The sequence below is a fragment of the Diceros bicornis genome, chromosome 35 (assembly GCF_020826845.1).
Source record: "Diceros bicornis minor isolate mBicDic1 chromosome 35, mDicBic1.mat.cur, whole genome shotgun sequence".
In the NCBI taxonomy this organism is placed as follows: domain Eukaryota; kingdom Metazoa; phylum Chordata; class Mammalia; order Perissodactyla; family Rhinocerotidae; genus Diceros; species Diceros bicornis.
Window position 1 is genome coordinate 17,005,193 of NC_080774.1, and position 27,669 is coordinate 17,032,861.

The 27,669-nt window shown below is 42.7% G+C and overlaps 1 protein-coding gene across 1 annotated transcript in view; it reads left to right on the forward strand.

The window, feature by feature from the left end:
* Positions 1-2,808: 2,808 nt before the first annotated feature.
* Positions 2,809-27,669, forward strand: part of RNF10 (ring finger protein 10) — a 32,366-nt gene continuing 7,505 nt past the window's right edge. The window contains exons 1-12 of the mRNA XM_058531575.1: positions 2,809-3,038; positions 12,418-12,614; positions 17,166-17,365; positions 18,875-18,965; positions 20,255-20,439; positions 20,519-20,655; positions 23,034-23,194; positions 24,495-24,620; positions 24,877-25,150; positions 25,367-25,500; positions 26,710-26,827; positions 27,066-27,167. Coding sequence (XP_058387558.1) covers positions 2,882-3,038; positions 12,418-12,614; positions 17,166-17,365; positions 18,875-18,965; positions 20,255-20,439; positions 20,519-20,655; positions 23,034-23,194; positions 24,495-24,620; positions 24,877-25,150; positions 25,367-25,500; positions 26,710-26,827; positions 27,066-27,167 — 1,882 coding nt within the window. The 5' untranslated portion in view covers positions 2,809-2,881. The remainder of the gene's footprint in view (positions 3,039-12,417; positions 12,615-17,165; positions 17,366-18,874; positions 18,966-20,254; positions 20,440-20,518; positions 20,656-23,033; positions 23,195-24,494; positions 24,621-24,876; positions 25,151-25,366; positions 25,501-26,709; positions 26,828-27,065; positions 27,168-27,669) is intronic.

Below are 27,669 nucleotides of genomic sequence, written 5' to 3' on the forward strand. Positions count from 1 at the left end.
TGGTGATTCTAATGCAAGGAATTCGCAGACCATTCTTGAGAAACATATGCTAGACTACTCTAAAAAATAAATATGGGAAAGACTGTTCTTTGTTCTTTCCACTTTATAAACCTAGGAAGTTCATAAATGGGAAAGAAAGCTGTGGTATCTATTTAGCAAGTCAGAACCAATCACCGCTCACCTTCCCTCTCCTGCTGTCACAAAGCTACATTTCTAGTTCCAACTGGCATAGCACGGGTGTTATACTTCAACCCCAGATTTTCCCGTTCTTTTTTTATGGAAAGGATAATGTAGACCATCTTGCACAAAAGAGGATGGAGGTGGTAAGTTTTGCTTGGATTTCTGTATGTTTCTGCTTTGATTCTCTTTAAATGTATGTTTCCTGAAAATATTTCACAAGGAGAAAGTGCCAAGGACCCTACGAAACTATTTTGAAAATGAAAAATCTCTTTCTGGCTTAGTGTAGCCTGACAGATGGATAGCTACCGCTCTCTTTTGGAAGCAGTGCGCTGGGATTTCTCTCTTTTATTTTTAAGAGTGATAGGAGGAAGGAATGATTCATCCACGTAATCAGAGTTCTCACATCTTTGTTAAAGGAAATGAAAGTGCGTTAAGGAATCTTAGTATATCTTCTACATCTAGTTATACATTAAAATGGACCTCAGGATTTGGAGCTATTCCTTCTAGACATCAAATTAAGTTTCCATACCAGCATTATGTAGCTATTCTCTCATTTCAGTATGATTTGTGGGGGAAAAAAAACTGGAAAAGGGGAAGCAACATAAGGACTGGTGGAGGGCATTTTAAGGAAATTTAAAAATATGAGACTAGGATCTAATTTCCCTTATCCCAGTTAAAACTGTTAATTTCAAGAAATTGATTGGCTTATATATACTTATTAATGTTTTGTATACATGTGATGATTAATAAGGAACAAAAAAGGGCCCAATTAGGGGAATTCTAGGATTTTGTCTATTTATTTATTTGTTCATAAATGACTGCTAAAATTCCACTCATCCTTCTATGCTCAGCTCAAGTGATACCACCTCTGGGAAGCCCTCCTCTACCTCTCCCAACTGTTTGTACTTCTCTCCTCAGAGATCTGCTCTGGTCAGCATTTTGTGTTAACTTTATTATAGTCCTTATCATGTTCTTTCATTGTAGATTCTTATTTGCTTAACTAATTTAGGAAACTATGAGTATATTAAAGGCCTCAACGTGTCTTGGCATTCCTTGTGCTCAGCACAGTGTCTGGCATATAATAGGTTTCTTACTAGCTACGTTAGTCTGAGAAGAATTATTTGTTCACCTCTTTAACAGTATGTAACATGTGATCCTTCGAATCTCAAACTGCTATGGTTGGAAGGAATCATTTATAATTTCCCAAGTACAGATGGATGTGATATGATTTCTAAAATACATATCTGGGGGCTGGCCCCTGGTGTAGTGGTTAAAGTTTGGCATGCTCTGCTTCTGCGGCCTGGGTTTGCCATTGGGGTCCCAGGCGCCGACCTACACCACTCATCAGCCATGCTGTGGCAGGGACCCACATACAAAATAGAGGAAGATTGGCATGGATGTTAGCGCAGGGCTAATCTTCCTCAAGCAAAAAAAGAAGATGACTGGCAACAGATGTTAGCTCAGGGCCAGTCTTCCTCAGCAAAAAATAAAATAAATAAATAAATAAATAAATAAATAAATAAATACATAAATAAATAAAATATATGTGATTTTCTAAGTCTCAGTGTCCATGTAAGTGTCCAGTAGGTCTTATCTCCTAGGTAGTTGAGAACATCCCTTATTAGCTATGTGATGGTGGGTAAATGATCTAAGCTTTTTGAGTCAATTTCCTCGTCTTTAAACTTGAGTTATTGTGAGGATTAAGTGTGATAATCCACATAAACTGTACAGCACAGTGCCTGTTAATGATAAGCACTCAATGATAACTATTATTAGCAATGAAATGAAATATTAACAATGATTTATATTAATAAATGACTTATTAACAATGAAATTAAGTATTGTATGAGGGAATGCTATAAAGTGATATTAAACGTAAGGTATTGTCATTGTTGCTATTATTGTTATTATTATTAGGAGATAGAATAAAAGCCATAAATAAATTGTTATTAATACTAGAACAAGAACTATAACTTAAACAATGAGTCAATAAAGAAATTCCACAGATATTCCGATGTTTGGATGCATTATTATTAGTAGTATATATTATTATTATACGTATTGTTAGTGTACTAAAATTAAAACCTGGACTACAAGTCCCACCGTGCTTTACGTCCTCTCGCATATGGGGGGGGGGGGGGGGGGGGAGGGCGCATTGGACCCGGATGTAGACAGAAAACTACATTTCCCAGAGTGCGTCACTCTCACTTCTCCTCTATATATAGTCCATCCGGGTTCTTCGAGATGCTGTTTGGCGACTCGTCGCCATTCCCAGAGCAGGTCGGCTTCGGCCTTGAGGCGAGTGTCTGTCGCTGTGTCGGAGACACTGGTCCCCGACACCAAGACAGTTAGCCCTCTCCCCTGCCCCGCGGCGGGAGAGCGTGTCCGGCCGGCCGGCGGGGCTCGCGCACCCTCTCTCGCCTCCCCTTCCCCCGCAGCCTCCGCCCCGCCAGGCCCGGCCCGGACCTCCGAGCCCCGGCCTCCTCCTTCTTCTCGGTCACCGCCGCCGCCGGGCTCGACAGCCCCGCCAGCCGCTTCTCCTCCCAGTTTGAGAAGCCGAGGAAGGAAACAGGGAAAAATGTCGCCATGAAGGCCGAGAACCGCTGCCGCCGCCGACCCCCGCCGGCCCCGAACGCCATGAGCCTGGGTCCCCGCCGCGCCCGCTCCGCTCCGACCGCCGCCGCCTCCGAGGCCCCCGTTGATGCCGCAGAGCTCCCCCAACGCCGCCGCCACCGCCTCCGATATGGACAAGAACAGCGGCTCCAGCAGCTCCTCCGCCTCTTCGGGCAGCAGCAAAGGGCAACAGCCGCCCCGCTCCGCCTCGGCGGGGCCAGTCGGCGAGTCTAAACCCAAGAGCGGTAAGGGCGGGCTCCCTGGGCGGAGGGCGGGCGTCCGACTGCCTCTAAGGCTGGGGAGGGTCCTCTCTCTGGTGTCTGCTGGGTCCCCCAGGGACGAGCTCTGCTTTTTCCTACGGTTCCTACCTTTCTCTCCTTGTCCGTGGGTCCCATTATTCCCAGTTAACGCTTAGGGAGTAGTGTACTGCGTTGTTTACGCGCATCCTTGCATTAATAAAGAGAAGGTTTCCTAGCTAGTATGTGCCTCACGGCAGGCCTTAAGACCTCTTTTGTCTGACTCATTAGGCCACGCTTCTAAAACCACTAAGTTTTTCTGCCCTTTAATGTTGAATTAGCGCTGGATGGTGTTCAAGTTTAAACAGAGGAGGGTGGGGCCCAGGGACTTTTCAAACTCAAGTCTCTTTTAATAGCCTGGTCCCAGATCCATCCATCCCTCTGTTGAAGAGGACTCGTCCTTGAATGGCTTTGTTAAGTGCGGAGTAGTGGTTAAGAGCACAGTGTCTGAATTCAGTCTTTTCAGATTTGCCAGACCTCGAGTGCCTGAGTTTCCTTACCTGTAAAGGGGGAGATAATGAGAATTACATAAATTCACTTATAAAACAAATGAACTAAGGGTTTAGGAGAGTACTTGACACCTGTTATGCACCAGGTACACATCATGCCTGTTTCCCTGTGTTGGGCTGAAGTAATGTCCTTGTACGGGGAAGATTTTGTCATTTTTGTAGTCATGCCATGTTAAGTTATGACGACCATGATGATAACAGCTACCGTTTATGGAGGGCTTACCATGTCCATGTACTGGGCTAGGCTGTCCATGTACTGGGCTAGGCTTTTACTTCTGTTACCGATACTCCAGTCACTAACCTGTCCAGCAAGGTGGATTGTTCATCTAAAGAAGGAAAAAACCTGAGAGACTAGGAGTTTAGGACTTGGCAGAGTCTGGAGTTGAATGGTCTCCATCTTACTTCAAAGCCCTCATACTCATCTCTGCTCTTTTATATTATGGTTGTGTTAGCAGTAATAGGAACATGTTTTTGGTGGGAGTGGGGATGTGTGGTAGAGAGGGTAACATTTGGAGTCCCCAGATGTGGAGGTCCAGTGGTTTAAAACTTTTTTAAGATTAAAAAACTGTAAGGCTGACTTAAAAACAAAAAGAAAAAAACAACTGTAAGGCTGACTTGAGTTCATAGTTTCCCGGCTGGATATAGCAAACTTGTTTACCTGGTGTGCAGAGGACTTCTAGGGATTGCTTATGGAACTCGGGTGGAGACCAGTTGTCTCGATAATAAACGAATGCTTTAAATATCTAAGCAGGGATTAGTGTGGACTCTCAGGCCACATGAGGCAGTATTATGTAGACTAATTTTGGGCTTTTGCACACATGTAGCTTTATCACAGATCCCTCTAGAGATACAGGGTAGCCAGTCCTCCTGACCAGTGTTGGAACTGGTTTAGAGTGGTCTGAATATTTCTCAGTGTAGTTGATAAATAACTTTATTTTTGCAGTCTATTCCCAGATGTAAAGTTAAAGATTTTGGTCTTCCAGCTCTCTGAATTTTCAACTAATTTTTCTGGGGCTCCTGTTGAAGCCTCTGACATACAATCATGAGTCAGTTGCAATAAATACCTTAAGTTTATTCTTTAGTGAGGCAGTAGGTGAAAGTTTGCGACAGCTCAAACAAAATAAAATAACAAAAAAACTGAGATATCTAAAGTGTTTTACTCCTGTTGTCCCCGACTTTGAATATGTTGATTAGTGTAACTAACTCTGATTACTCAACAGGGTGATATAGAATTCTGTTGTAATTTGACCAAAGCAAGTATTTGTCAGTGTTAATGTTTCAAACAGACTTGTATAGAATAAATACTGTGGGTTTCATTCTGACTAAAGTGATTTTTTTTAACAGTTAAATACTATAAAATGCTCTTAAAACACTTCTGTTGTTCACCTTCTTAATTGAAAGCTTCTGAGGAAAGAAATAAAAACTCATGTAAAGGGCTTTTTGCTAGGTTTTATGAAATACACAAGTGTGGCCTCTGGTAGCATTAGTTTTTGTTTAATGTGTTTGTTAGAAAGCTTGACAATGTTTGCCATCGCCGGTGCCTACTTTTCTGGTTACTGCTGTGTATATTCCCTTACCAAAAAGGAAGGATAGGTTTGTAGCTAAATACAGAGTATTTCATCAACCATACTCCACTGTTTGCATTTAGGAACAAATTCAAAGGCACAGTGGTAGAGATTAAAAATGGTTTAGGAAACTCTGGTTATTGGTTAATTTTTAAGGTTGAACTGAAGAGTAGCATATGCTGCCTTAAGAACATTACAGCTAAGGCTGGTGCTGCCACAACGGCTCTCATTCAGGACCTCTTATACAGTGACTTCTAGATGGTCGCTCTAACAAAAAGGTATAGACTTAAATTCAGCATAATTCCGTAAAAAGCTTTCTGTAGTATTTCAAAAGCTGACCCTCCGCTTGATGTACTTGATTCTGGCGGAACTTGTTGAAAGGACCTCTTGCTTTTCAGAGTACTGAGTTGAAGGAAGAACAGGAAGGGTAAGGTGAAAAGACGTAACTTTTCTTTCTTTTGTCAAAGTAACAAGAAAAAGAACTTTTTAATTTTTAAATATTTAATTCCCTTTTCCTCTCTCCTTTCCCTTCCTCATGTAAAAAACAAACCAAAAAAACCTTCTGTTTTCTCTTCTCTAAACTCTGCGCCATAAATGGTCATTTGTTTTCTAGCTGCGTGATTAACATTCTTGAGTCTTTGTTCCTGTGGCTGGCTTAAGTTTGCCCTTCATGCACACAGGAATTAGGTAAATTTGGCCACGGGGATTTTCTTGATCTTTCTGGCCAGAGTGGTATACCACAGTTCCATTACTCTGGCTAATTGCTTCAAACATTCACATAACATTCCTTTTCTTGGATATATTCCTATGGCTTTGTTCCAGTAGGGCTAAGATGCAGTTCTAAGAACATTCAACAGTAAATATCCTGGGAATATAACCCAGAAGAGAGAGGTGGGTTAGGGTGTGGAGAAAGTTGTTTAGAAAGAGCAAAGAAAGTAAAAAGAAGCAAGGGAGGGGCTAGGCAAACAGTGGACCCTGGCCTGGACCCAGGCTCTTGCCCCATCCGCCTGGGTAGGGAATGGTACTGCCGTGGAGGTTAAGGGAAGGTGACGTATTATGCAGCAGTTATTTTGAGGTTGGTGATATGAAGCACCGTCCTAACACTCTCCTCTTATTCTGGTACCACAAGCCAGGTTACTAGTGGTAATCTGCCTTGAAGAATGTCTCTGAGCTGTAAATGGACCTGGAGGTTTTTTTTTTGTGTGTGTGTGTGAGGAAGATCAGCCCTGAGCTAACATCCGGGCTAATCCTCTTCTTTTTTTTTTTTTTTGCTGAGGAAGACCGGCTCTGAGCTAACATCTGTTGCCAGTCCTCCTCCTTTTTTCTTTTCCCTTTTTCTCCCCAAAGCCCCAGTAGATAATTGTATGTCATAGTTGCACATCCTTCTAGTTGCTGTATGTGGGACGAGGCCTCAGCACGGCCAGAGAAGCGGTGTGTCGGTGCGAGCCCAGGATCCGAACCCAGGCTGCCAGTAGCGAAGCACGCGTACTTAACCGCTAAGCCACGAGGCCGGCCCCTAGGCAACATTTCTGAATACACTTTGTATAAATGCACTTAGCAAGCAAGTCACTTAACTGACTGGCACTGCATCATTCCTGATACTGCGTCTCTCTCCCTTTCATTCAGAGTTACTAATTTCAGCTGGATTCAATTTGTTGTCAGTTGATTCTGTAGTAAGGCCATATGTTGCCCCTCCGGAGGTGCTTGTCAACCACTCTGGACGATGGGTAAGCAACTTGTTTGTGATTACAGCATGAATCAGCAGCAGCAACTTCTTGGCTGGTATTCTGACCTCTAGGGCTGTGCCACCTGTTAGAGAACTAGAGCTAGAAATGTTGATGATGCCAAATTATTTAACTGTGGAAAAAAATTATGGCCTTTAATTTGGTAGTAGGGGGAAAGGACTGAGATATGCTTGCTGTTATTTGAGGGAGACCGTTCTGTTAGGGAGATGTAGAACAACTGAAACTCGGGATTAAATTTTTGTCTCTCTGTTGACTCTGGGATCCTGAGTTTTGGATTTGAGCCATTTAACGGTCTTGTCCGTTTTGGAATGTGTCTTGACAGTAGTTCTTGGCAGTTGTTCTCAGCAATTGCTGTGCATCAGAATCTCTTGAGGACCTTTTTAAAAAATAGGGATGTCTGGGGCCCTTCCTTAGGGATTCTTTCTGATTCTTTAGGTCTGGGTTGGGCCCTTGGGCCCTGGGCATTCATAGTTTTTTTTTTTTTTCATGAGGAAGATCGGCCCTGAGCTAACATCTACCAATCCTCCTCTTTTTGCTGAGGAAGACTGGCCCTGGGCTAACATCCATGCCCATCTTCTTCCACTTTATATGGGACGCCGCCACAGCATGGTTTGCCAAGCGGTGCGTCGATGCGTGCCCGGGATCCGAACCTGCGAACCCCGGGCTGCCGCAGCTGAGTGCACGCACTTAACCGCTTGTGCCACTGGGTGGCCCCTGGGCATTCATAGTTTTAAAAGTCTCTCTAGGGGCTGGCCCCGTGGTGTAGTGGTTAAGTGTGCATGCTCCGCTGCTGGTGACCTGGGTTCAGATCCTGGGCGCGCACTGACGCACTGCTTGTCAGGCCATGCTGTGGCGGCATGCCGCCTAAAGTGGAGGAAGATGGGCAGTGATGTTAGCTCAGGGCCAGTATTCCTCGGCAAACAAACAAAGAAAGATTGGCATGGATGTTAGCTCAGGGCTGATCTTCCTCACCAAAAAAAACAAAAACAAAAACAAAAAATCTCTGCATGTGATTCTGTTGTGCAGCTGGGATTGAGAACCACCACTCCGGGCCGGCCCCATGGTGTAGCAGTTAAGTGCGTGTGCTCCGCTGCTGGGGGCCCGGGCTCGGGTCCCAGGCGTGCACTGATGCACCGCCATGCTGTGGCAGCACATAAAATGGAGGAAGGTGGGCACAGATGTTAGCCCAGGGCCAATCTGCCTCAGCAAAAAGAGGAGGATTGGCATGGATGTTAGCTCAGGGCTGATCTTCCTCACCAAAAAAAAAAAAAAAGAGAGAGAGAGAGAGAACCACCACTCCGAAATTGAAAACTTTGAGCAGAGAGTATGTTTCTCCTAGGAACTTAACTTGACTTTTTTGTCCTCCAAAATCTGAAGTGGATCATCTCATTGTTATCTCCTATCAGAGAAAGGAGGACAGATTCTACCCTGGAGTTATTCACTTGTATATCCTGGCAAGTTGTCTATTAAACATCTTAAAAACAGTACTCTAAATTTTATCTCTGGGTCCCAGGACTGACTGTACCTTCAATCTTTAGCTGCCTGTTGCCTGGGTCTAGAGATAAGAGCCAACCTCTCACTTCAGATGTCTGACTTCATACCCTTAAGCAAGTGGAAGACAAGATGAGGGAGTTGATTTTAGTAACTAAAATCATGAATCCATATGTGGTCAGTTGTTGTAATGTGTTGTAGAAATGAGCAGTTCACTGTCCATCAGCGAGCAGTTTTGTAAGCGTTATGAAACTGTTTCCTTGCCAGTGTGGTAATAAGTGAAGAAATGAAAACAGCCCTCCTGCTGAGTGCCACCTTACTTTCTTGAGCCCTCAAAGTGTAGAATCTGGCTTTACCTAAATCTGTGCAAATCATTAGGTGCTTGTCTTGAAAGCAACAGTTAGGGTCAATTGCAGGATCATTTGAACCAGTCTTGGATAATGAGCTTTGGAGAATATTGGTTTTCTGTATATGCCTGTCCTCTTCATAAGACCTCATTTGTTCTTATGTCAAGTTAGTTAGGGTTCTGTATTCCTCTGAATTTTCTATTTATCTGAAATCTTACTATAGACTAATTATGCGTAGAGGGCAAGGCAAAATTTGTATGAGATCTGATGCTTCACTTTCTAGTTGGTGCTGCTGATGCCATGTTTGACAGTAACTGTTGCTAACTGAAATAGTAGGTAAAAGTCTAGTTCTTAAATTCTAACTTCAGATTAAACTCTGGTCACTTCCCTAATTGGGCTGTAAAGGTAACTGATAGGAGTGAACCTAGTCTGGCAGTGTTTCTGTGACGGTCTCTTCTCTGTTTACATTGCCATCACCTCGCATGAATATTAGCTTGACTCCCAGGCTGTAGTTTGGTCAGGTTTGGAGAGGATGGCAGCGCTCTCATTTATCCCATGTTGTTGACAAACTGAGTGTGAGATGACTGCTTTCAAAATTTGGACTCTGGTTTATCATCTCACGTTTCCTTTGCTCTGAAGGTATGCTTCACCTTGGATTTATTTAGTCTGCTGTAAAATAAGCTGATCATCTTGTCTAGAAATAATGTCTTCTAGGTACTTATAGTTTTAAAAATTACCCAGGTAATAAGTATACAGAACAAGTCAGAATCTTAGAGGGTGAGGCCTGAGCACAGGAATCCCTTGAAAGCTAATCTGGGTGATTCCTACGACCTGGCAGGATTGAGAACCACTATATTAGGTAAAAAAAAAATAGCTCCATTTCCCAAAGGGTAACTGTCATTACCAACGTACTGTGTTGCCTTTCCAGACATGTTTCTATTAATTATTTGTTTTTAACATAAACAAGATTAGGCTGTATTTGGGGGGAAAAAACTTTGTAGTTTCTAAGACTCATGGTGGAATCCTCTTGACTTTGTAAAACATGCCCCCATTAAAGTTTCAGGGTAAGCTTAATGGATTTCTTCATTAAAAGTTCCCCAACTTCCATTCTCTCTAAATTTTTGCTTGTAAAGCCATTAAATTAATATGAAGTTTTAGTTTGGTCAGATTTCGATGTTAAAATAAGACAATATGGAGTGAGTAAAGAGACAAGAAAGATAAATTAGTCTTTTTGTCCAAAGACTAATTTGGGGACCTCTTTCACCTTTAGTTATTTAGTTGTGTATGGTTCTCAGATAGGTTTTATTTTGCCTTTTTATTTTTAAAGCTGGTAAACTTTGGCACATTTTAAGTGTGTCTGGTCAGGGTTCTTTGTTCAATTTGGGACAAAATAATCTGTGCAGTTCAGCTCCCCGGTAGAAAAAATGGGGCAGAGAATACAAATAAGCTCTTTACACAAAATACAAATGGTCAGCAGACTGAAAAGTTGTGTGTTGTTAGTCATCAGAGAAATTCAAATTTAAAGAAAGAAATTATTTTGACCCTTCAATTTTTTTCTTTTTTGAAGAAGATTGGCCCTGAGCTAACATCTGTTGCCAATCTCCTTTTTTCTTTCTTTCTTTTTTTGCTGAGGAAGACTGGCCCTGGGCTATCATCCGTGCCCATCTTCCTCCACTTTATATGGGACGCCACCACAGCATGGCTTGCTCAGCAGTGCGTAGGTGTGCACCCAGGATCCAAACCAGCGAACCCCGGGCGGCTGCAGCGGAGTGCGCGCACTTAACTGCTTGTGCCACCGGGCTGGCCCCCCCTTTTCTTTTTTTCTCCCCAAAGCCCTAGTACATAGTTGTATATCCTAGTTGTGGGTCCTTCTAGTTCCTCTATGTGGGATGCCGGCTCAGCATGGCTTGATGAGCGGTGAGTAGGTCTGTGCCCAGGATCTGAACCTGTGAACCCTGGGCCACTGGAGCAGAATGCGTGAACTTAACTGCTATGCCACGGGGCTGGCCCCTTGACCCTTCAATTTAACAGTTTATTCAACTCAGTATTATCAAGAATGTAGTGAACTAGACATTCTCTCTTATAGTGTTGTTAGAATATAAATGTTGTATAGTGTTGTATAGAATATAAATAAATTGATATAATGGTTCTAGAGAGCAACTTGAGGATGTATAAAAGGCTTTAATGATCATACTTGATCTGCTAATTCCACTTTGAGAATTTGACATAATCATACACGTAGGCCTCTGGATAAAGAGACTCCCAATACTATTATCTTAAACTAGCAAAAAATTAGAAGCCACCTAAATGTACAGCAGTAGGGGATTGGTTATATTATGCTGTAAGCGTATGGTAGGCAATAGTGCAGCCATTAATCATGCTTTTGAAGACTAGGGATGCATGAAAATACTCATGGAGTAATAGATAGAAGACAGTATATCTTGTATGCCTGTCATTTTGTGGAAGGTGTGTGGCAAATGTATAAAATAAAGAGTAAAAGGAAATTAAACACTTTATAGGTTCATATTCTGTGGGTACTGGCAAACTTAAGTTATTCTTCTGGGTTTCAAAATTGAACATACAATCTTATAATTGGAGGAAAAAAGCAAGAAATTTTTTTAAAAGGATATAACTCATGCTAATCTAATAGACTCTTAGAGCTCAACTTCTTTTGTCAATAGCTTCTCAGTTTGTCTCTAGAACATTATAAATATTGTTTTGCTTTTACATCTCTAACATATCTGCTAGGACCTAGGTCAAGCCATTGCTGTATAGAATCTAGCTACATTGTAATAATTTAAGGAGAATAATATCTTCTGTTCTGCCTTCAGATAAAATACTTTCCCTAATACAGTCATGCGCTGTGTAGTGACATTTCGGTCAATGATGGGCCACATATACACTGATGGTCCCATAAGATTAGTACCATATAGGGACTGGCCTAGTGGCGTAGTGGTTAAGTTTGCGCACTCTGCTTCTGGTGGCCTGGGGATCGCAGGTTCAGATCCCGGGAGCAGACCAATGCACGCTTGTCAAGCCATGCTGTGGCAGCATCCCATATAAAGTAGAGGAAGATGGGCACAGATCTTAGCCAGGGCCAATCTTCTTTAGCAAAAAGAGGAGATTTGGCATCGGAGGTTAGCTCAGGGCTAGTCTTCCTCACCAAAAATAAAAAAGATTAGTACCATATAGCTTAGGTGTGTAGTAGGCTATACCACCTAGATTTGTGTTAATATACTCTATGATGTTCACACAATGACAAAATCGCCTAATGACACATTTCTCAGAACATACCCCCGTTGTTAAGCAAAACATGACTATATAGATAGGCTGTTCCCTTTCCTATCACTTCGTCTGAATGGACTTTTAACAAGACCAGTGGTTAAGCTCTGTAAAAAAGAGATATTATGAACTGAGAATCTGTGTGATTTGAATTGTATTCATCCTGAGGGAGGGACCCTTTAGGCTTAAAAAATGTATAAAACAGAAACCACCTTACTATGTGATGTCTTGCTACAAGCATTAATGCTCTGGCTCAAACCCAGATTTCTGGAGGTCATGGAAGGGCCCATTTACCCTTGTTTAAACACAGTTCTGTTGGGAGGTGGAGAGCAATTGGCCAAGTATATGTGTCATTTCTTAACTGATTCTTTTGCGTTTCTTGCTTTCAGATGGAAAGAACTCAAACGGATCCAAGCGTTATAATCGCAAACGTGAACCTTCCTACCCCAAAAATGAAACTTTTAGCAGCCAGTCCCGTCGCTCCAATTCACAGAAAAGCAAAACTTTTAACAAGATGCCTCCTCAAAGGGGCGGCGGCAGCAGCAAACTCTTTAGCTCTTCTTTTAATGGTGGAAGACGAGATGAGGTATGGAATTTTAGAATGTCCTTTCTAGAGCATAAGAAGCATGAAGTCTGAATTTTTCCCACCCTAGTTTATCAGTAGTTGGGAGAGAGGGAACAAGAAGTAGAAGAGTAAACACCCAAAGCAGTCTCTGAGTGGTTGAGAATTAACTAGATTTGGAACTTTGCCTGCTTTCTTCCCTTGAAGGTTTTGAAAATTTCCTTGGAGGAGGAAGACATCATAATCATGGGTTGTGAGAAATGACAGTGAATTTGGGGTACCTTAATTTGTAAAGTCCTTTTATTATCACTCTTGAATTCTAGGTACCCTTTGGAATATTTAGGTAATAAGATGACATTAATTAATCACATTTGCCCTGTAGAGTCTAGCAAAATGTAAAATACTATCTCCTTAGTCCTAGGTACTCTGATTTTAGGAGTTTCTTAGATATCTTCTGTAAGTGCATAAAGCCTTTTCTACAAAGGGAGTTTACTGCAGCATTGTTTGTAGTTACAAAATTTAGGAAACAACCTAAATGTCATCAAAAAAGGACTGATTAAATAAATTATCCTGCTGTTTGAATGTTCCATTCTATGTAACCATTATAGAATAAGACATTTAATGGATGTGGTCATGGAAGAATTAATTCATTCACCAAAAATTTACTCCTCACCTACTGTGCACTACATACTATAGGAGTTTGGAATATAGCATTGAGTAGAACATTGTCATACCGGAGCTTACGTTGGGGAGACAGTAAACAAACCATCATATGATAAATTGGATAGTAAGTGCTTATTGAATTAAAAAAAAAGTAAGAGAGAGGTAAAGGGATAGAGAGTAACAAGGAGCACAGATTTAGAAGGTGGCTAAGGAAAGCTGCTCTGAGGAGGTGAATTTTGAGTAGAGTCCTGAATGAAACAAGGGAGTGCACCATACAGTTTTGAGGAAGAGTGTCTTAACCAGAAGGAATAACAAGTGCAAGGGAGCAGAGGTGGTAATGTTTTTGGTGTGTCTGAGGTAAATCGAGTAGGCTATGATGGTTGGAAGAGACGTAGGAAATGAAGCCAAAGAATGGAAAGAGGAGTCAGATGATGTGGGGCTCTGAAGGACTTTGGCTTTCATTCAGAGAGATGGGAAGCTATTGGGGGGTTTAAGAAGAGAAGTAAGGTAATCTGACTTGGAGTTTTAGAGGAGAGAGTGGAAGGAGGGAGACTAGTTAGGAGGCTATTAAGATATTCCTGGTGAGAGTGGCGTGGCGGAAGCTTTGAAACAGTGATAGCGATGCGAGATGGTCAGATTTGGGGGGCCATTTGAAGGTAGAGCCAACAGGGTTTTTTAATATATTAGATGTGAGGTCTGAGCAGAGAAATGAATGACGATTGTTTTTGGCAGGAGCCTAATTCAGGTACCATTTGCTGAAATGGGAAAGATTTCAAGAGGCGTACAGGGTTTGGGGCAGAGGGAAAGGAGGGTTGAGATAAAGAACTTCATTTTGGAAATGTTATATTTGCGTTAGATGCCTGTTAGATTTTTAAGTAGAGGTAGGCCGTTAGAACTGAGTCTGGAGTTCACGGAGCAGACCCAGGCTAGAGAGCTGTCCGCGTGCAATTAGTGTTTGCCACAATGGAACTAAGTGAGATCGTTAAGGAGTGAGTGTTACAAAAAGGGAATAGATTCAAGGTCTGAGCCCTGAGTCAGGATGCTAAGGAACCAGCAGAAAAGGAGGAAGAGAACTGAAAACCGTTTGGAGAAAGTGATCGGTTTTATCCTGTGCAGCTGGTAGGCTGAGTAAGATTAGGACCAAAAGTTGACCATTAGATTTGAAAATGTGAAGGTAGCTTGTTGGCCGTGAGCTGCTTTGGTGGAGTGGTGAGGACAAAAACCAGATTGCCATAGATTTAGAGAGAATGGGAGGATGGGAAGAAGAAACAGCAAGTTTGGAGAGTACTTTGTAGTGGCTTTGCTCTAAAGGGGAGCAGAGAGGTGAGGCAGTAACTTGAGAATGTGAGGTCAAGAGAGATTGTAAGGTTGGAGAAATTACTGCCTATCTCTGCTAATGGGATTGTTGTGGTGAGAGGGAAAACATGGTGCAGAGGAAAGGGGCAGAATTGTTGGAACAGCAAGAACTCTTGAGGAGTTGGGATCTAGTGCACAAGCGGGGGAAGTTGGCTTAGATAGGAGCTTTGCCAGTTCATCCACGTAACGATGAAGGCGGAATACTTGGCGGAGGGTGTAGGAGTCTTTTCTGATTGTTCTTATTGTCTCAGTGAAATATATAAGGTGAGCTGAGAGAGGAGATTTGGAAGCCTGAAGAATGAAGGAGTTGTCTGGGTGACTGGGGGAATTATGGAGTACCGAAGTGTAAAGGATTATAGTCTGACTGCCAGGCAGCATAAGGGTCTACTGTAGTGAGCCTGGTCTGTGGTTGTGTTCTTTATCCGTGTTTAAATGCTCTGGTGCTGGTGTGGAATAGGCAGAGAGTTGGATTAATCAGGGGAAGGTTTTGTCAGGTGAGTGTAGCCGCCAAAGAGAAGGGGGGCAATGGACCATAGGATCTAAGCCAAACAAGGAAAGAAAATTTGGGGGATTGGATCACTGGTTTGGGGATCTTAGTGGAGGTGAAGAATTGTTGGAATCAGGACTAAAGGGAGCAAGCTAGGAAAGGTTGCTGGTTGGATGTAGGGTACACAAAATGAAGATGATGGAAGAGGTGCTGCTGTTATCAGCATGGTCTAGACTGTAAAGTAGTGCTGTCCAATAGAAATGAAAGCCACATATGTAATTTTAAATTTTCTAATTGCCACATTAAAAAAGTAAACTGGTGAAATTAATTTTAATATATTTAACCCAGTATAGCTAAAATGCTCTTTCATGATGTAGCATTGTCCAAATTTCAAGTGCTCAGTAGCCACATTTGGCTAGTGGTGGCTGCTGTATTGGACAGCACAGCTCTAGACTCTATGCTCAGAATGGTGGCTGAGGTAGGTTAGAGGGCAAGCCAATTAGAGGAGAGAAGGTCAAGGAACTGAGAAGTCAGTGTGTTGGAAGAATAATCAGGAATTATGATGGGCAGTATTGGAGAGTGACAGTGGGCCAACTTGGATAACAAGTTGAAGATAGAAGGCTGAGAATGTAAGGGATTTTGCTGACTGAGCACAAGCTCTTATCTAAGTTTGGGGCATTGAGGTGGAAGACTGATTAGGGGATAGCAGAGCCGTATGGAGATGAGAGTCTAGGGGATGAGACGGAAGGGATGACCTGGAAGTCTTGGGCTTCCTGTGGTGAGTTACATAAACAATGGGGGGATGTTGTCTGCCAAGATCTATTGTTAAGATAAAAGGAAATTGACTGTATGGTATGCCACTGTTTGTGTTTAATCATGAAGGTCGTATGCTATGATTCTATGTGCATAAACTATCTCAGAGGGGATATTGGTTGCGTCTGGAATAGAAGCTATCTTTCGCCATATCCGTTTTTATACTCTTTAGATTCTTTATCACATATGTGCAAGTGCTGGTTACTAATCTCTAAATTTGACTTAGCAGCAAAAGCCTTAAATTTGCATTTCCTTTGACCCGATAATTCCTGCTATACATTCAAGAGAAATAATTGTAGGTACCCAAACATTTGTGCGAAAAGATCTATCCAAAAGTGTGTTTGTCACAGCATTGTTTTGTTACAGTAGAAAAGCTGTGAACAATCTGTGTCCTACACTAGGGCATTATAGTATACCCATATAATGTAATGTTATATAGCCATTTAAAGTGACTATATACTAATATTTAGTCACATGGCAAATGTTTGTTTATGACATTAAATGGAAAGTGGGATTAGAAAATGTACTGGGTGACTTACAGTAGGTATCTGTACCACTTCAATTTGGGAACGTTAAGAGGACTGAAAAAGCCCTATGATTTCTTCCATCTTCTCTGCAGTGGTATTTCTCATATGTGAGTTCTTGCTACTTTCTAAACTGTTTCTGCATCTACTGATTGGGTTTATTTCTGGACACAGAGCTAGTCTGCCTACATGTTCTAATTCTGTCAGTTTTAATTAACAATGAATAGCAGTGTGTGTCTTAGAAAGGAGGTCTCTGGCAGGATCCTGAAGCCTATAGCGCTTAGTAGCTGCCTGCAAGCTGCCTCCAGAGTATAGTTCCACAGACTGACACTGCCAGAAACAAACCAGAGAACAAGTAGCTAACAGGAGTGAAGGTGTGGGAGTCCTATGGGACTGTCAAAAGATTAATCTAAGTAAATCTTTGTGCTTCAAGATGGCTAGAGGAGTTCATGCTGGGTTTTGTCATTTAATGGTTAATTACTGCTTAGCAGGGCAGACTACACAGTTTAAGTAATTGTATGTTAAAGGTTCTTTTTCCCCTCCCCACTCCCATCTAGATCTCGGGTAGACTTTTGCATTACCCCTTCCTAGGAAGATTGTTTACTTTAAGCTTATGTTTTATTTAGTTAATATTTTAAGCTGTGTAGAAGGAGGGGTTGTGCTGGTTTCTGGTATAAGTCAGTAAGTATCATCCTAATCTAAAATACTCTGATTCATTCTCATTCTTCCTAGGTAGCAGAGGCTCAACGGGCAGAGTTTAGCCCTGCCCAGTTCTCTGGTCCTAAGAAGATCAACCTGAACCACTTGTTGAATTTCACTTTTGAACCCCGTGGCCAGGCGGGTCACTTTGAAGGCAGTGGACATGGCAGCTGGGGAAAAAGGAACAAGTGGGGGCATAAGCCTTTTAACAAGGAACTCTTTTTACAGGCCAAGTGAGTATGGCTCCTCTTAGGAGGAAAGTGAAATTGAGCCTCCAGGCAGTTGTGGTGCTAAGAGGCTTCCTTTAAACTACTATGAGAGAGAGGCAGAAAGGGAGTTGATATGGTTCTTTTTCCATTTTTTTCTCTTTATTTCTTTTTTTTGGGCAAGTGTTGAAAACCTTTCCAAGTTGATGTTCTTGGTACTTAATACAATGCTTAGGGGCCGGCCCCGTGGCTTAGCGGATAAGTGCGCGCGCTCCCCTACTGGTGGCCTGGGTTCAGCACCCAGGCGCGCACCGACGCACCGCTTGTCCGGCCATGCTGAGGTGGCATCCCCCATACAGCAACTAGCAGAATGTGCAACTACAACATACAACTATCTTCTGGGGCTTTGGGGAGAAAAAGGGAAAAAAAAAGAGGAGGATTGGTAATAGATGTTAGCTCAGGGCCAGTCTTTCTCAGCGAAAAGAGGAGGATTAGCGTGGATGTTAGCTCAGGGCTGATCTTCCTCACACACACAAAAAAAGAATACAATGCTTAAGTAAATCAATTAATTAATGCTAAAATTAAATAATGCTTTAGTATCATGATGAGGCAGTAAAAGTGTTGGCTTTGGAATTAGACCTAGATTTGAATCTTGTTTTGGCCTTAGACCTTGAATAATTTCCCTAACCACTTTTTTTTTTTTTTTGTGAGAAAGATCAGCCCTGAGCTAACATCCATGCCAATCCTCCTCTTTTTGCTGAGGAAGACTAGCCCTGAGCTAACATCTGTGCTGATCTTCCTCTACTTTATGTGGGAGGCTGCCACAGCATGGCCTGACAAGCGGTGCGTCGGTGCGCGCCCGGGGGTTCACCCGGGAGCCGAACCCGGGCTGCCAGCAGCGGAGCGCGCGCACTTAACAGCTATGCCACAGGGCCAGCCCCTCCCTAACCACTTTGAGATTCAGCTTCTCTTTAAAGGAGGAGAAATAACTTAAGGGAGAATTGAATGATAAGTTGGAGTACTTGGCATACATTTGCTCAAATACTGATGCCCTTTTGTTTCCTTTTGTGTGGCATTAGTTATAATGGAAAATTTGACCGTGGATCTGGACTAAAGTAGCCGTTTAGTTCTTTTTATCAACTGATACTCAAATGATTGAGAACAGTCTTTTCTACTGCCTTGAAGACTAGCTGTGTTCTGGGGTTCTGGGGGTGTGGGAGGAAATCTGGCTTCCTGCTGGTTGATGGAGCCACAGTCTGGGTTAATTTTAGTTCAGGGGAGGCCTGAGGGCAGCTGGGCAGGGTTTGGAAGCAGAAGAAACAGAGTTCATGGGTTTAGACTCCTACCCACTGAGTCTTTGGATTCTCTTCATAGCCGGAGCTCAGAACTGAGGCTGAAGTCCTAGTTCAGTGTTAAATAGATCATGGCTGCTAATGGCCTGCATTTGATTTCTAAGTGAAGAGATGATGAATTTCTGCTGAGGACTTGGTAGATTCTCACAGTCTGCCTTTTCCCTATCTTCCTCTCTATTTCTAGCTGCCAGTTTGTGGTGTCTGAAGACCAAGACTACACAGCTCATTTTGCTGATCCTGATACCTTAGTTAACTGGGACTTTGTGGAACAAGTGGTGAGTAGCTCAGCTAAGCTTATAAGCTGTTAGCAAGAGAGAGAACTAAGGAAAAGGGCCGTGGTGACAAAGCAGCTATTGGCTGTGTTCACTGCTGATACCCTTTTCTACATGGCCTCAGTGTAGACGTTTCCCAGGGATCAGCCCTGGAGTTCATTTTGTGCTCTCTAATTGGCATTGGCCTGCAAGATTGGGGAGTTGGAGGGCTCTGATCTGAAGGTATAAAAGCAGTCCTATCTACTACCTCCTCTCTCCTGGAAAGTAGTAACCAGGGGAATAGGGGAATATGTGAGGGACTCTGGTTACGATCCTGACCCAGGGTGGGCTCATTACCTGGACATTGCTTCATTGGTAGGCTTTTATAGTCATCAGTATCAAATCAGGCCTCATCCTTGTGGCAAGTGAATGAGCCGCACTGCTGCGCTTCTGTCCAAGCCACTGCTGCTTTTTTTTTCCTGCTCAAGTTATGAGCTGTGGGTTTCCGCTTACCGCTCCTGGGTTATATGATTTCAAATGATAGGCCCCAAAGCCTGGACTCCTGTTACTGTGAAAATTCCTAAAATTGTCTGAGAATGGCATAGAAAGCCTGTGAAACTTAAGTTTTATATGCATTGCTTTTAAAAAAAAGAGAGACATGTGGGGCCGGCCCGGTGGCGCAAGCGGTTAAGTGCACGCGCTCCGCTGCGGTGGCCCGGGGTTCGCCGGTTCTGATCCCGGCCGCGCACCGCTGCACTGCTTGGCAAGCCATGCTGTGGCGGTGTCCCATATAAAGTGGAGGAAGATGGGCACGGATGTTAGCCCAGGGCCAGTCTTGCTCAGCCAAAAAAAAAAAAAAAAAGAGGATTGGCAGATGTTAGCACAGGGCTGATCTCCTCACAAAGAAAACAAAAAAAAAAGAAAGAGACATGTATAAAGTCTAAATGACTCCTTCATTGGAAATTACTGGTACGTTACTTCTAGATCCTTTTTATGCTTTTATGTATGTACATCTACATTTAAATCTTTTTTTGTAAATGGGGGCATATAGTGATTTCTGTCATTTTTTTTCTTTGATGTAGAACCCCCCAAACCTGTTATGTAGTTGTTTTATTATACTAAACTGTTATTACAGTTTCCTTAATGATTTGCTTCAGGTGTTATCCTACATATACCTGCATTGTTGAATAATTTTATGAAGATGTGTTGAGTAGAGATGTACAGAGTTGGGGATGGGAGAGGAGAGGGTTTACCTTTAACAATCTCTTGTCAATTCTGAAAGTTGTGTAACTTGTGGTGGCATTTTGTTTCAGCGCATTTGCAGCCATGAAGTGCCATCTTGTCCAATATGCCTATATCCACCTACTGCAGCCAAGATCACACGTTGCGGACACATCTTCTGCTGGGCATGCATCTTGCACTATCTTTCACTGAGTGAGAAGACCTGGAGTAAATGTCCCATCTGTTACAGTTCTGTGCATAAGAAGGATCTCAAGAGGTGAGATTGAGACATTTACTAGCTTAGACCCCAGTATGTTATCTCCTTGTCTTGTTACATCTCGGTGTCCATGTTACAGTGTTGTTGCCACAGAGTCACGTCAGTATGTTGTTGGTGATACCATTACGATGCAGCTGATGAAGAGGGAGAAAGGGGTGTTGGTGGCCTTGCCCAAATCCAAATGGATGAATGTAGACCATCCTATTCGTCTAGGAGGTAAGTTCCATTAATTTTGGGGGCAAATAATCCTGGGTACACCCTTTAAGGCTACTGAACATATCTTTCTAGTGTCAGAAATTTAGCCTTTGGGCAAGCCAGTTCTAGCATTTCAAAATTAGTCATAGGATTCCTGTAGGTTAGGGCAGAGTTTGCAGAGATTGGTTTAACTCTTGGTTTCAAGTTTGGTTTAGTTATAAATCTTAATTTTTCATGTTATAAGGCTTTGTTGAATGGTGTCTGGCACTGTGTTGGTCTTGGAGATTCTACAGTCAGCCAGTCTTGGCACCTTAGTAGTCTAATAGAAGAGACAGGCTGGCAGCTAAGCATTAGGGTATAGTGTGTGGTAAGTGCTTATGGTGGGGAAAGGGCAAGGGGTTTCATTCCCTATATTTCATGCAGAAATGAGCATTGGATTAAAATGGCATTTCAGTCTCTGGAAAAGAGATTTCTCAGTGGTATTGAAATAATCAAGTCTTCTTATGGGAAAAAATAAAGTTAGATCCTCATTTCATACCACTCATAAAAATCACTTCCAGATGGATTGAAGAACTAAATGTAAAAAATCTAAAACTTTTAAACTTTTAAAAGAGAACATAGGACAGAATCTTTATAAATCCTCAAGTATGGGTGGGTTTTTGAACCAGGCTGAAAACATAGATATTATAAAAGAAAAGATTGATAAATTTGATTTACCAAGAATGAAATCTGACAAGATTCCTCAGTCAACAGGTGATAAATAAACTAGGGAAAGATTTACACATTTAAAACTAAAAATTAAAATTCAGAACATACAGATGTTCTGTAAATTAGATTAACAACCTAGTAGAAGGAGGGGCTAAGCATGTAACAAAGCACTTCCAAGAAGAAGAAATCAAAATAACCTCCAAGTATCTACAGAGATTTAACTTTGCCAAGAATTATGCAACTCAAAATGCCTGTCAGATTGATGCAAAAAAAAAAAAAATTGGTAACACTGGGTTTTGGCAGGGGTTGGGGAAATGGGTACTCTTGTTCTTGTTGGGAATGTAAATCAGTACACCCTGTTGGGGGGGCAATTTGGTAGTACTTAAAATATTTACAACCTTTGATCCAACATTTATACTTAAATAGCATAAAGAAATCATTTGTATCAAGGAGCATGTATAAGAGTTTTCTGTTACAATGTAATAGAAATTGGCAATAACCTAGATGTTCCATAGGGAACTTATTAGAGTATTTCATACTGTGGAACACTATACAGAAGGTAAAAATGGGATAGATCTTTGTATGAACATTTTGAAAGATTTTAAGACACATTGAATGAAAAATAAACGTAAAATAAAATTTACAGTTACCATTTATGGAAAAGCTTTTATTTCTATAAACGTAGGTATATAAATGTATAGAAAAAGATTTGAAGGATATATATTCAAATTTGTAAATAGTTATCTCTGGGATCGTACTAGGATGAGAGGGTGGGAAAACATAGGGCATTTCAAGGGGGCATTTCAAGGGGTCTCAAAAGATAACACTGTTTAAAACTTTTTGAAAAGTACAGAAAATAGAGGGAAAGAGAATTAAAGGAAATAAATCATCCACAATCCTTCTACCCAGAGGTACCCCAAAATGTTAAATATTATACATAAAAATGTATATTTGCATGTATATTTTTGTGAGATTGGGGTAGAGTTTTCTAGTGTGACATCTGCTTTTTTCCCCATGTAATGTGGGTACTTCTCCATGTCACTAAATCTTCCCTTCTTAGAAAACCTTTTTTTTTTTTTTTTTTTTTTTTTTTGGTGAGGAAGATTAGCCCTGAGCTAACATCCGATGCCAATCCTCCTCTTTTTGCTGAGGAAGATTGGCCCTGGGCTAACATCCCTGCCCATCTTCCTCTACTTTATATGGGACGCTGCCACAGCATGGCTTGACAAGCGGCGTGTTGGTGTGCGCCCAGGATCTGAACCCACGAACCCCGGGCCACCACAGCAGAGCATGCACACTTAACTGCTGCGCCACTGGGCCGGCCCCTTAGAAAACCATTTTTTAATGTCTACAAAAGTCTCTTTAATGAATATACCATCATGTCATTAACCATTTCTTTATTGTCAGACTTATGGTTGGTTGCAGCTTTTCTGATATTACAGACAGTGCTGTAACTAATGAACATTCACTAAATTTTTGGCTGCATCTTTAGTTTTCTTAGGATAGATTCCTTGTATTATGGGGTCAGAGTTATAAACCTTAAGGTCATTGCTAAATCATTTTCTAGGAAATTATGCCAAATTACTCCATCTTCACCTTAGAAAAAAAGCTGTGTGTGAAAGTTCCTGTGTAGCCTCACCATCGTGAGCTTTGAGTGTTGTGTTTTTGTGATCTTGCTGGCTTTCTTGCAGATGAACAGCACAGCCAGTACTCCAAGTTGCTGCTGGCCTCTAAGGAGCAGGTGCTGCACCGGGTAGTTCAGGAGGAGAAAGTAGCCCTCGAGCAGCAGCTGGCAGAGGAGAAGCACACTCCCGAGTCCTGCTTTATTGAGGCAGCTATCCAGGAGCTCAAGGTGAGATGATGCCCTGGAAATGGGATGAGATGGTGGGGATAAGTTACTTCAGCCCCACATTTAAGATGATAAGCAGGAAATGGCTAAAAAAGTTGATTTTGCTCTGGGCTTTGGTGACGGGAGGTAAGGGCCGACCTAGTAGTTCTTAAAGCGCTCCTTGGAGTTGAAAGGAGCAAGTCAAAATGATCTAACTAATAGTGACACTGGAGTTTCTTAGGTTAGGGGTGTTCTTAGTTAGGCAAGGTAGGTTTTTTTCTTTTCTGAGAAAACACGTGGATTTATTTTTAGAGATGTTTAATTTGAGGGACATTGTGGAGAAAGTATTATGGCTTGCCCGGCAGGCCCTAGCAATACCTGCTGAGGATCTTGGAGCAGCAAGAATTACCCAAATACAGAATTCTCTGTGTCCCATATCCTCTGCAACAGGGATTCACAAACTTGAACAAGCATCAGAAGCACTGGTTGTTGGGCTCCACCCTGAGAGATTGATTCAGTAGCTCTGGGCTCAGTAGGCTCAATAATTTGCATTATAACAAGTTCCAGGGTAATTCTGATGCTGCTCATCCCCAGACCACATTTTGAGAATCACTGATCTACATCAGAACAATGAAAGCCCTCATTTATTGAGTGATTGGCATGTGACAGGCCCTGTGCTAAGGTACTGTACTTACACTTACCTCACTCAAGCTTCGTATTCTGGTGTGGTGGATAACAGCTGTCCTCTTTCAAGGAGGAGGAAGTGGGATCGTGGGTTAGGTAATTTGCTTGAGGACACATAACTAATAAGAGGTGAAGCTGGTATTTGAATTCCTATCTCTCTGACTCCTAAGTCCTCCTTGGGCAGGGTCCTGTCTGTTTAACTTTTATTTTCTTTCTGCAGTGCAGAGCATTTGTTAAATGCATTTCAGGTAGAAGAAAAGCTACATAGAAGTAGAGCTGTCCAGGTTGAGGGGGCGTGGTTGGCCAAACCCTTGCCTCCTGCCCTGGGGCTCTCTTTAGGCATACTTTGTGAAAACTAGAAGACTAGTTTTGTGTTCTTGGATTTCTGTTCAGGAAGCTTTTGTGTAGAGTTGTCACTGTCAGAGGTTCTAAACTGAATACTATTGCATTTGAATACTAGATGCTTTTTGCTTCCTGTTTCCCTTGAAGATTGAGGATTTTAAGTACTTAAACCCTTCCCATTGGATCTTGTTGCCTTTTAACTTTTGCTCCTATTGAGAGAGGCCATTGTATGCCCTTGCCAAAACTAAGTGTGTTTCTGGAAACCTAATTTTCTATGGTCTTCTCTCTGGTGGTCTAGACTCGGGAAGAGGCTCTGTCAGGATTTGCTGAAAGCAAAGGGGAGGTGACTGGTGTCGTGTCTGCTTTGGAACAACTGGTGCTGATGGCTCCCTTGGCAAAGGAGTCTGTTTTTCAACCCAGGAAGGTTAGTGTGCCCCTGTTACAGACTAAATGGCTGCTGTTCCTCAAATGCTGCTATTGAGCTCATAGGCTCTGTTGTGAGATCTGAACTTTGTTGGGAGAAGAAGGGACTATGAGTATTTCCTGTGTGCTTATTGGTTCTTTCCCTGGGGGTGTTAAATCAGTGAATGTGATGGCTAAGATAAACATCCAGAGAACTTGGTTCCTGTGCCTACCTTTGCCATGTGTACTTTCAGTTGACCTGGAATTTGTCCCGACAGGATGTGCTAGAGTATCTATCTGCTTTTGATGAAGAAACCACCGAAGTTTGCTCTCTGGGCTCTCCTTCTCGTCCTCTTGCTCTCCCTCTGGTAAAGGAAGAGGAAGCGGTGTCTGAACTGGAACCTGAGTTGTCAGAGGCCTGTGATGACTCAGAGTTAGCAGATGACAATCTTGGAGAGGGGACCATTTGTACTGATTCCAGCCAGCAGGAACTCATCACCAAGCCAGGCTTCACACACCTGAACAGCTCTCCTTGTTACTACTTTTACCAAGGTGAGGGTTCTTGAGGAGGAGGCCTGGGTTGCCACGGAGATGTTTCAGAGAGATGACCTGGCTCTCTAGGCAGAAGGAGGTATTGGCATTAGATTCTGGGAGCTTGGATCTGTTGTGCCTTTCGACTTGGGGAGGGAGAGGCAGGCCTAGCTATAAGGAGGGCCCTGTCTTGAGGACTGGCTGAGACTGTTGTGTGATAGAGCCACTTGTCTTCAGCGGAGGACGGGCAGTACATGTTCCTGCACCCTGTGAACGTGCGCTGCCTGGTGCGGGAGTACGGCAGCCTGGAGCAGAGCCCTGAGAAGATCTCGGCAACAGTGGTGGAGATCGCTGGGTACTCCATGTCTGAGGTAAGGGCCTTCCTTTAGAGGTGGAGGGTCGGGGAGCAGCATTAGCCTAATCTCTTTGAGGTGGGCTTAGCCAACCCAAGTTCACAAACCTTCTAGACCTTTAGTTTTTGTATATTTAAGTCTATTTTTGTCAGTGATGGTGCCTGTGAATTTTTTAAAAGTTAAGTGGTACACTCTTCCCATGCTGGGGTTCTAAGTCAGTCACCCGTGCTCTCTGCTTTGCAAGTTCATTTATTGTGGTTTGGGAATATAGATGTCTCCTGTTTTCGTTCAAGATGAGTTTATTTCTGTTTCTCTTTCTCCTTATTGCTTGAGAGAACTGTCCAAGAAAATGAAAAGTCTGGGGCCAGCCCTGTGGCATTGTGGTTAAGTTCGGCGCGCTCGGCTTTGGTGGCCCAGGTTCACGGGTTTGGATCCCGATGCGGACGTACACCACTTGTCAGCCATGCTGTGGCGGTGACTCACATACAAAATAGAGGAAGATTGGCACAACTGTTAGCTCAGGGCTTATCTTGCTCAAGCAAAAAAAAAAAAAAAAACACGAAAAAGTCTTTGGAGGCTTTCAGCTAGCTGATGCAAGCTTCAGATGCATTTTTGGCTTAGCAGATACCTATGAATTATTGTCTGATAATTTACATATGTGAATTTTTGCCCTTTCACAGTTTTCCCTGTATTGATCATAAATATGTTATGAGCCTCAAATTTAGAGACTCTTTGAGTACTATACACTTTCCATCAAACACAGAAAAATAGAAAAGAAAATTAAACTTAAATTGATGGGCTTCATTTTTTACTTTTAGGCCAAGCTTCATTCAGTAGGGAAATCTGCCTAATCAGTTATCATTAATCCTGTCAGTGGTTCCCAGATGTTTTGCCAACAGATAACTCTTTTTATCTTCCCTGTTCTCCCCCCTCAATCGTGGACCCCAGAAAATCAAAACAACTGATCAGCTTTAGATTATTTATTACAAGATTGGATTCATTCATTTGCAGCACAAACCAAAAACTGCTTTTGTTTGCTTATTCTACCTTATTGTGGGTCAATTGACAGTTTCTGTTTGGCTTTTCAAAATGGTGCTAACGTGAGCACTACTCTGAGCCCCGGGGCCATCTGTGAGGGTGTGTACACAGTTGGATATGGGGGTGGGAATCTCTGCTCTCAGAGTTAGGCTTGGTCTTAGTTGAGTGTTGCTCCCTTTTCCGCTGTAGGACGTTCGACAGCGTCACAGATATCTCTCTCACTTGCCGCTCACCTGTGAGTTCAGCATCTGTGAACTGGCCCTGCAGCCTCCTGTTGTCTCTAAGGAAACCCTAGAGATATTCTCAGGTGAGAATGCCTCTACTTTGCTTCTCTTTATAGTGGGGTTCAGGGATTCTTATGGCTAGAAACCCAGTGTGGGAGGAATTAAGGAGCTGTGTTATGAGTCTCAGTACCTTCTGATAGACTCCATCTGTTCATCCAGTCCAGCTGGGCCCATTCGTGTGGCCTTAGCTGCTAGTCAACTGGGGGGAGTTAATGGCAGGTTGTCCTGGGTCTGCCTCCTCACAACCTGATCACCCCATAGATGACATTGAGAAGAGAAAGCGTCAGCGCCAGAAGAAGGCTCGGGAGGAACGCCGCCGAGAGCGCAGAATTGAGATGGAGGAGAACAAGAGACAGGGCAAGTGTAAGTTCAAGAACTCTCATTTTTGACTAGTACAGCTGTGCATCATGGTAGAGACGCTCAGTGCCTGGGCCAAGGAGCCAGACTGCTTGGGTTCCTGTCTCAGCTCTGCCTCTTGTTTTCTTCAACTCTTAAATGTGAATCATGGGGCTGGCCCGTGGCGTAGCGGTTAAGTGCTCGCGCTCCACTGCTGGCAGCCCGGGTTTGGATCCCGGGTGCACACCAACGCACCGCTTGTCAGGCCATGCTGTGGCAGCGTCCCACATCAAGTGGAGGAAGATCATCACGGATGTTAGCTCAGGGCCAGTCTTCCTCAGCAAAAAGAGGAGGATTGGCGTGGATGTTAGCTCAGGGCTAATCTTCCTGACAAAAAAAACAAAAAAAAGTGAATCGTAATAAGTGGACCTCCTTCATAGGCTTACTTGAGAATTAAATGAGTTAATGCGGGTCATAGTAGGGAGTAAGATTAAATTCATCCTTGGCATAGTGGGTGAAAAAACTTGTT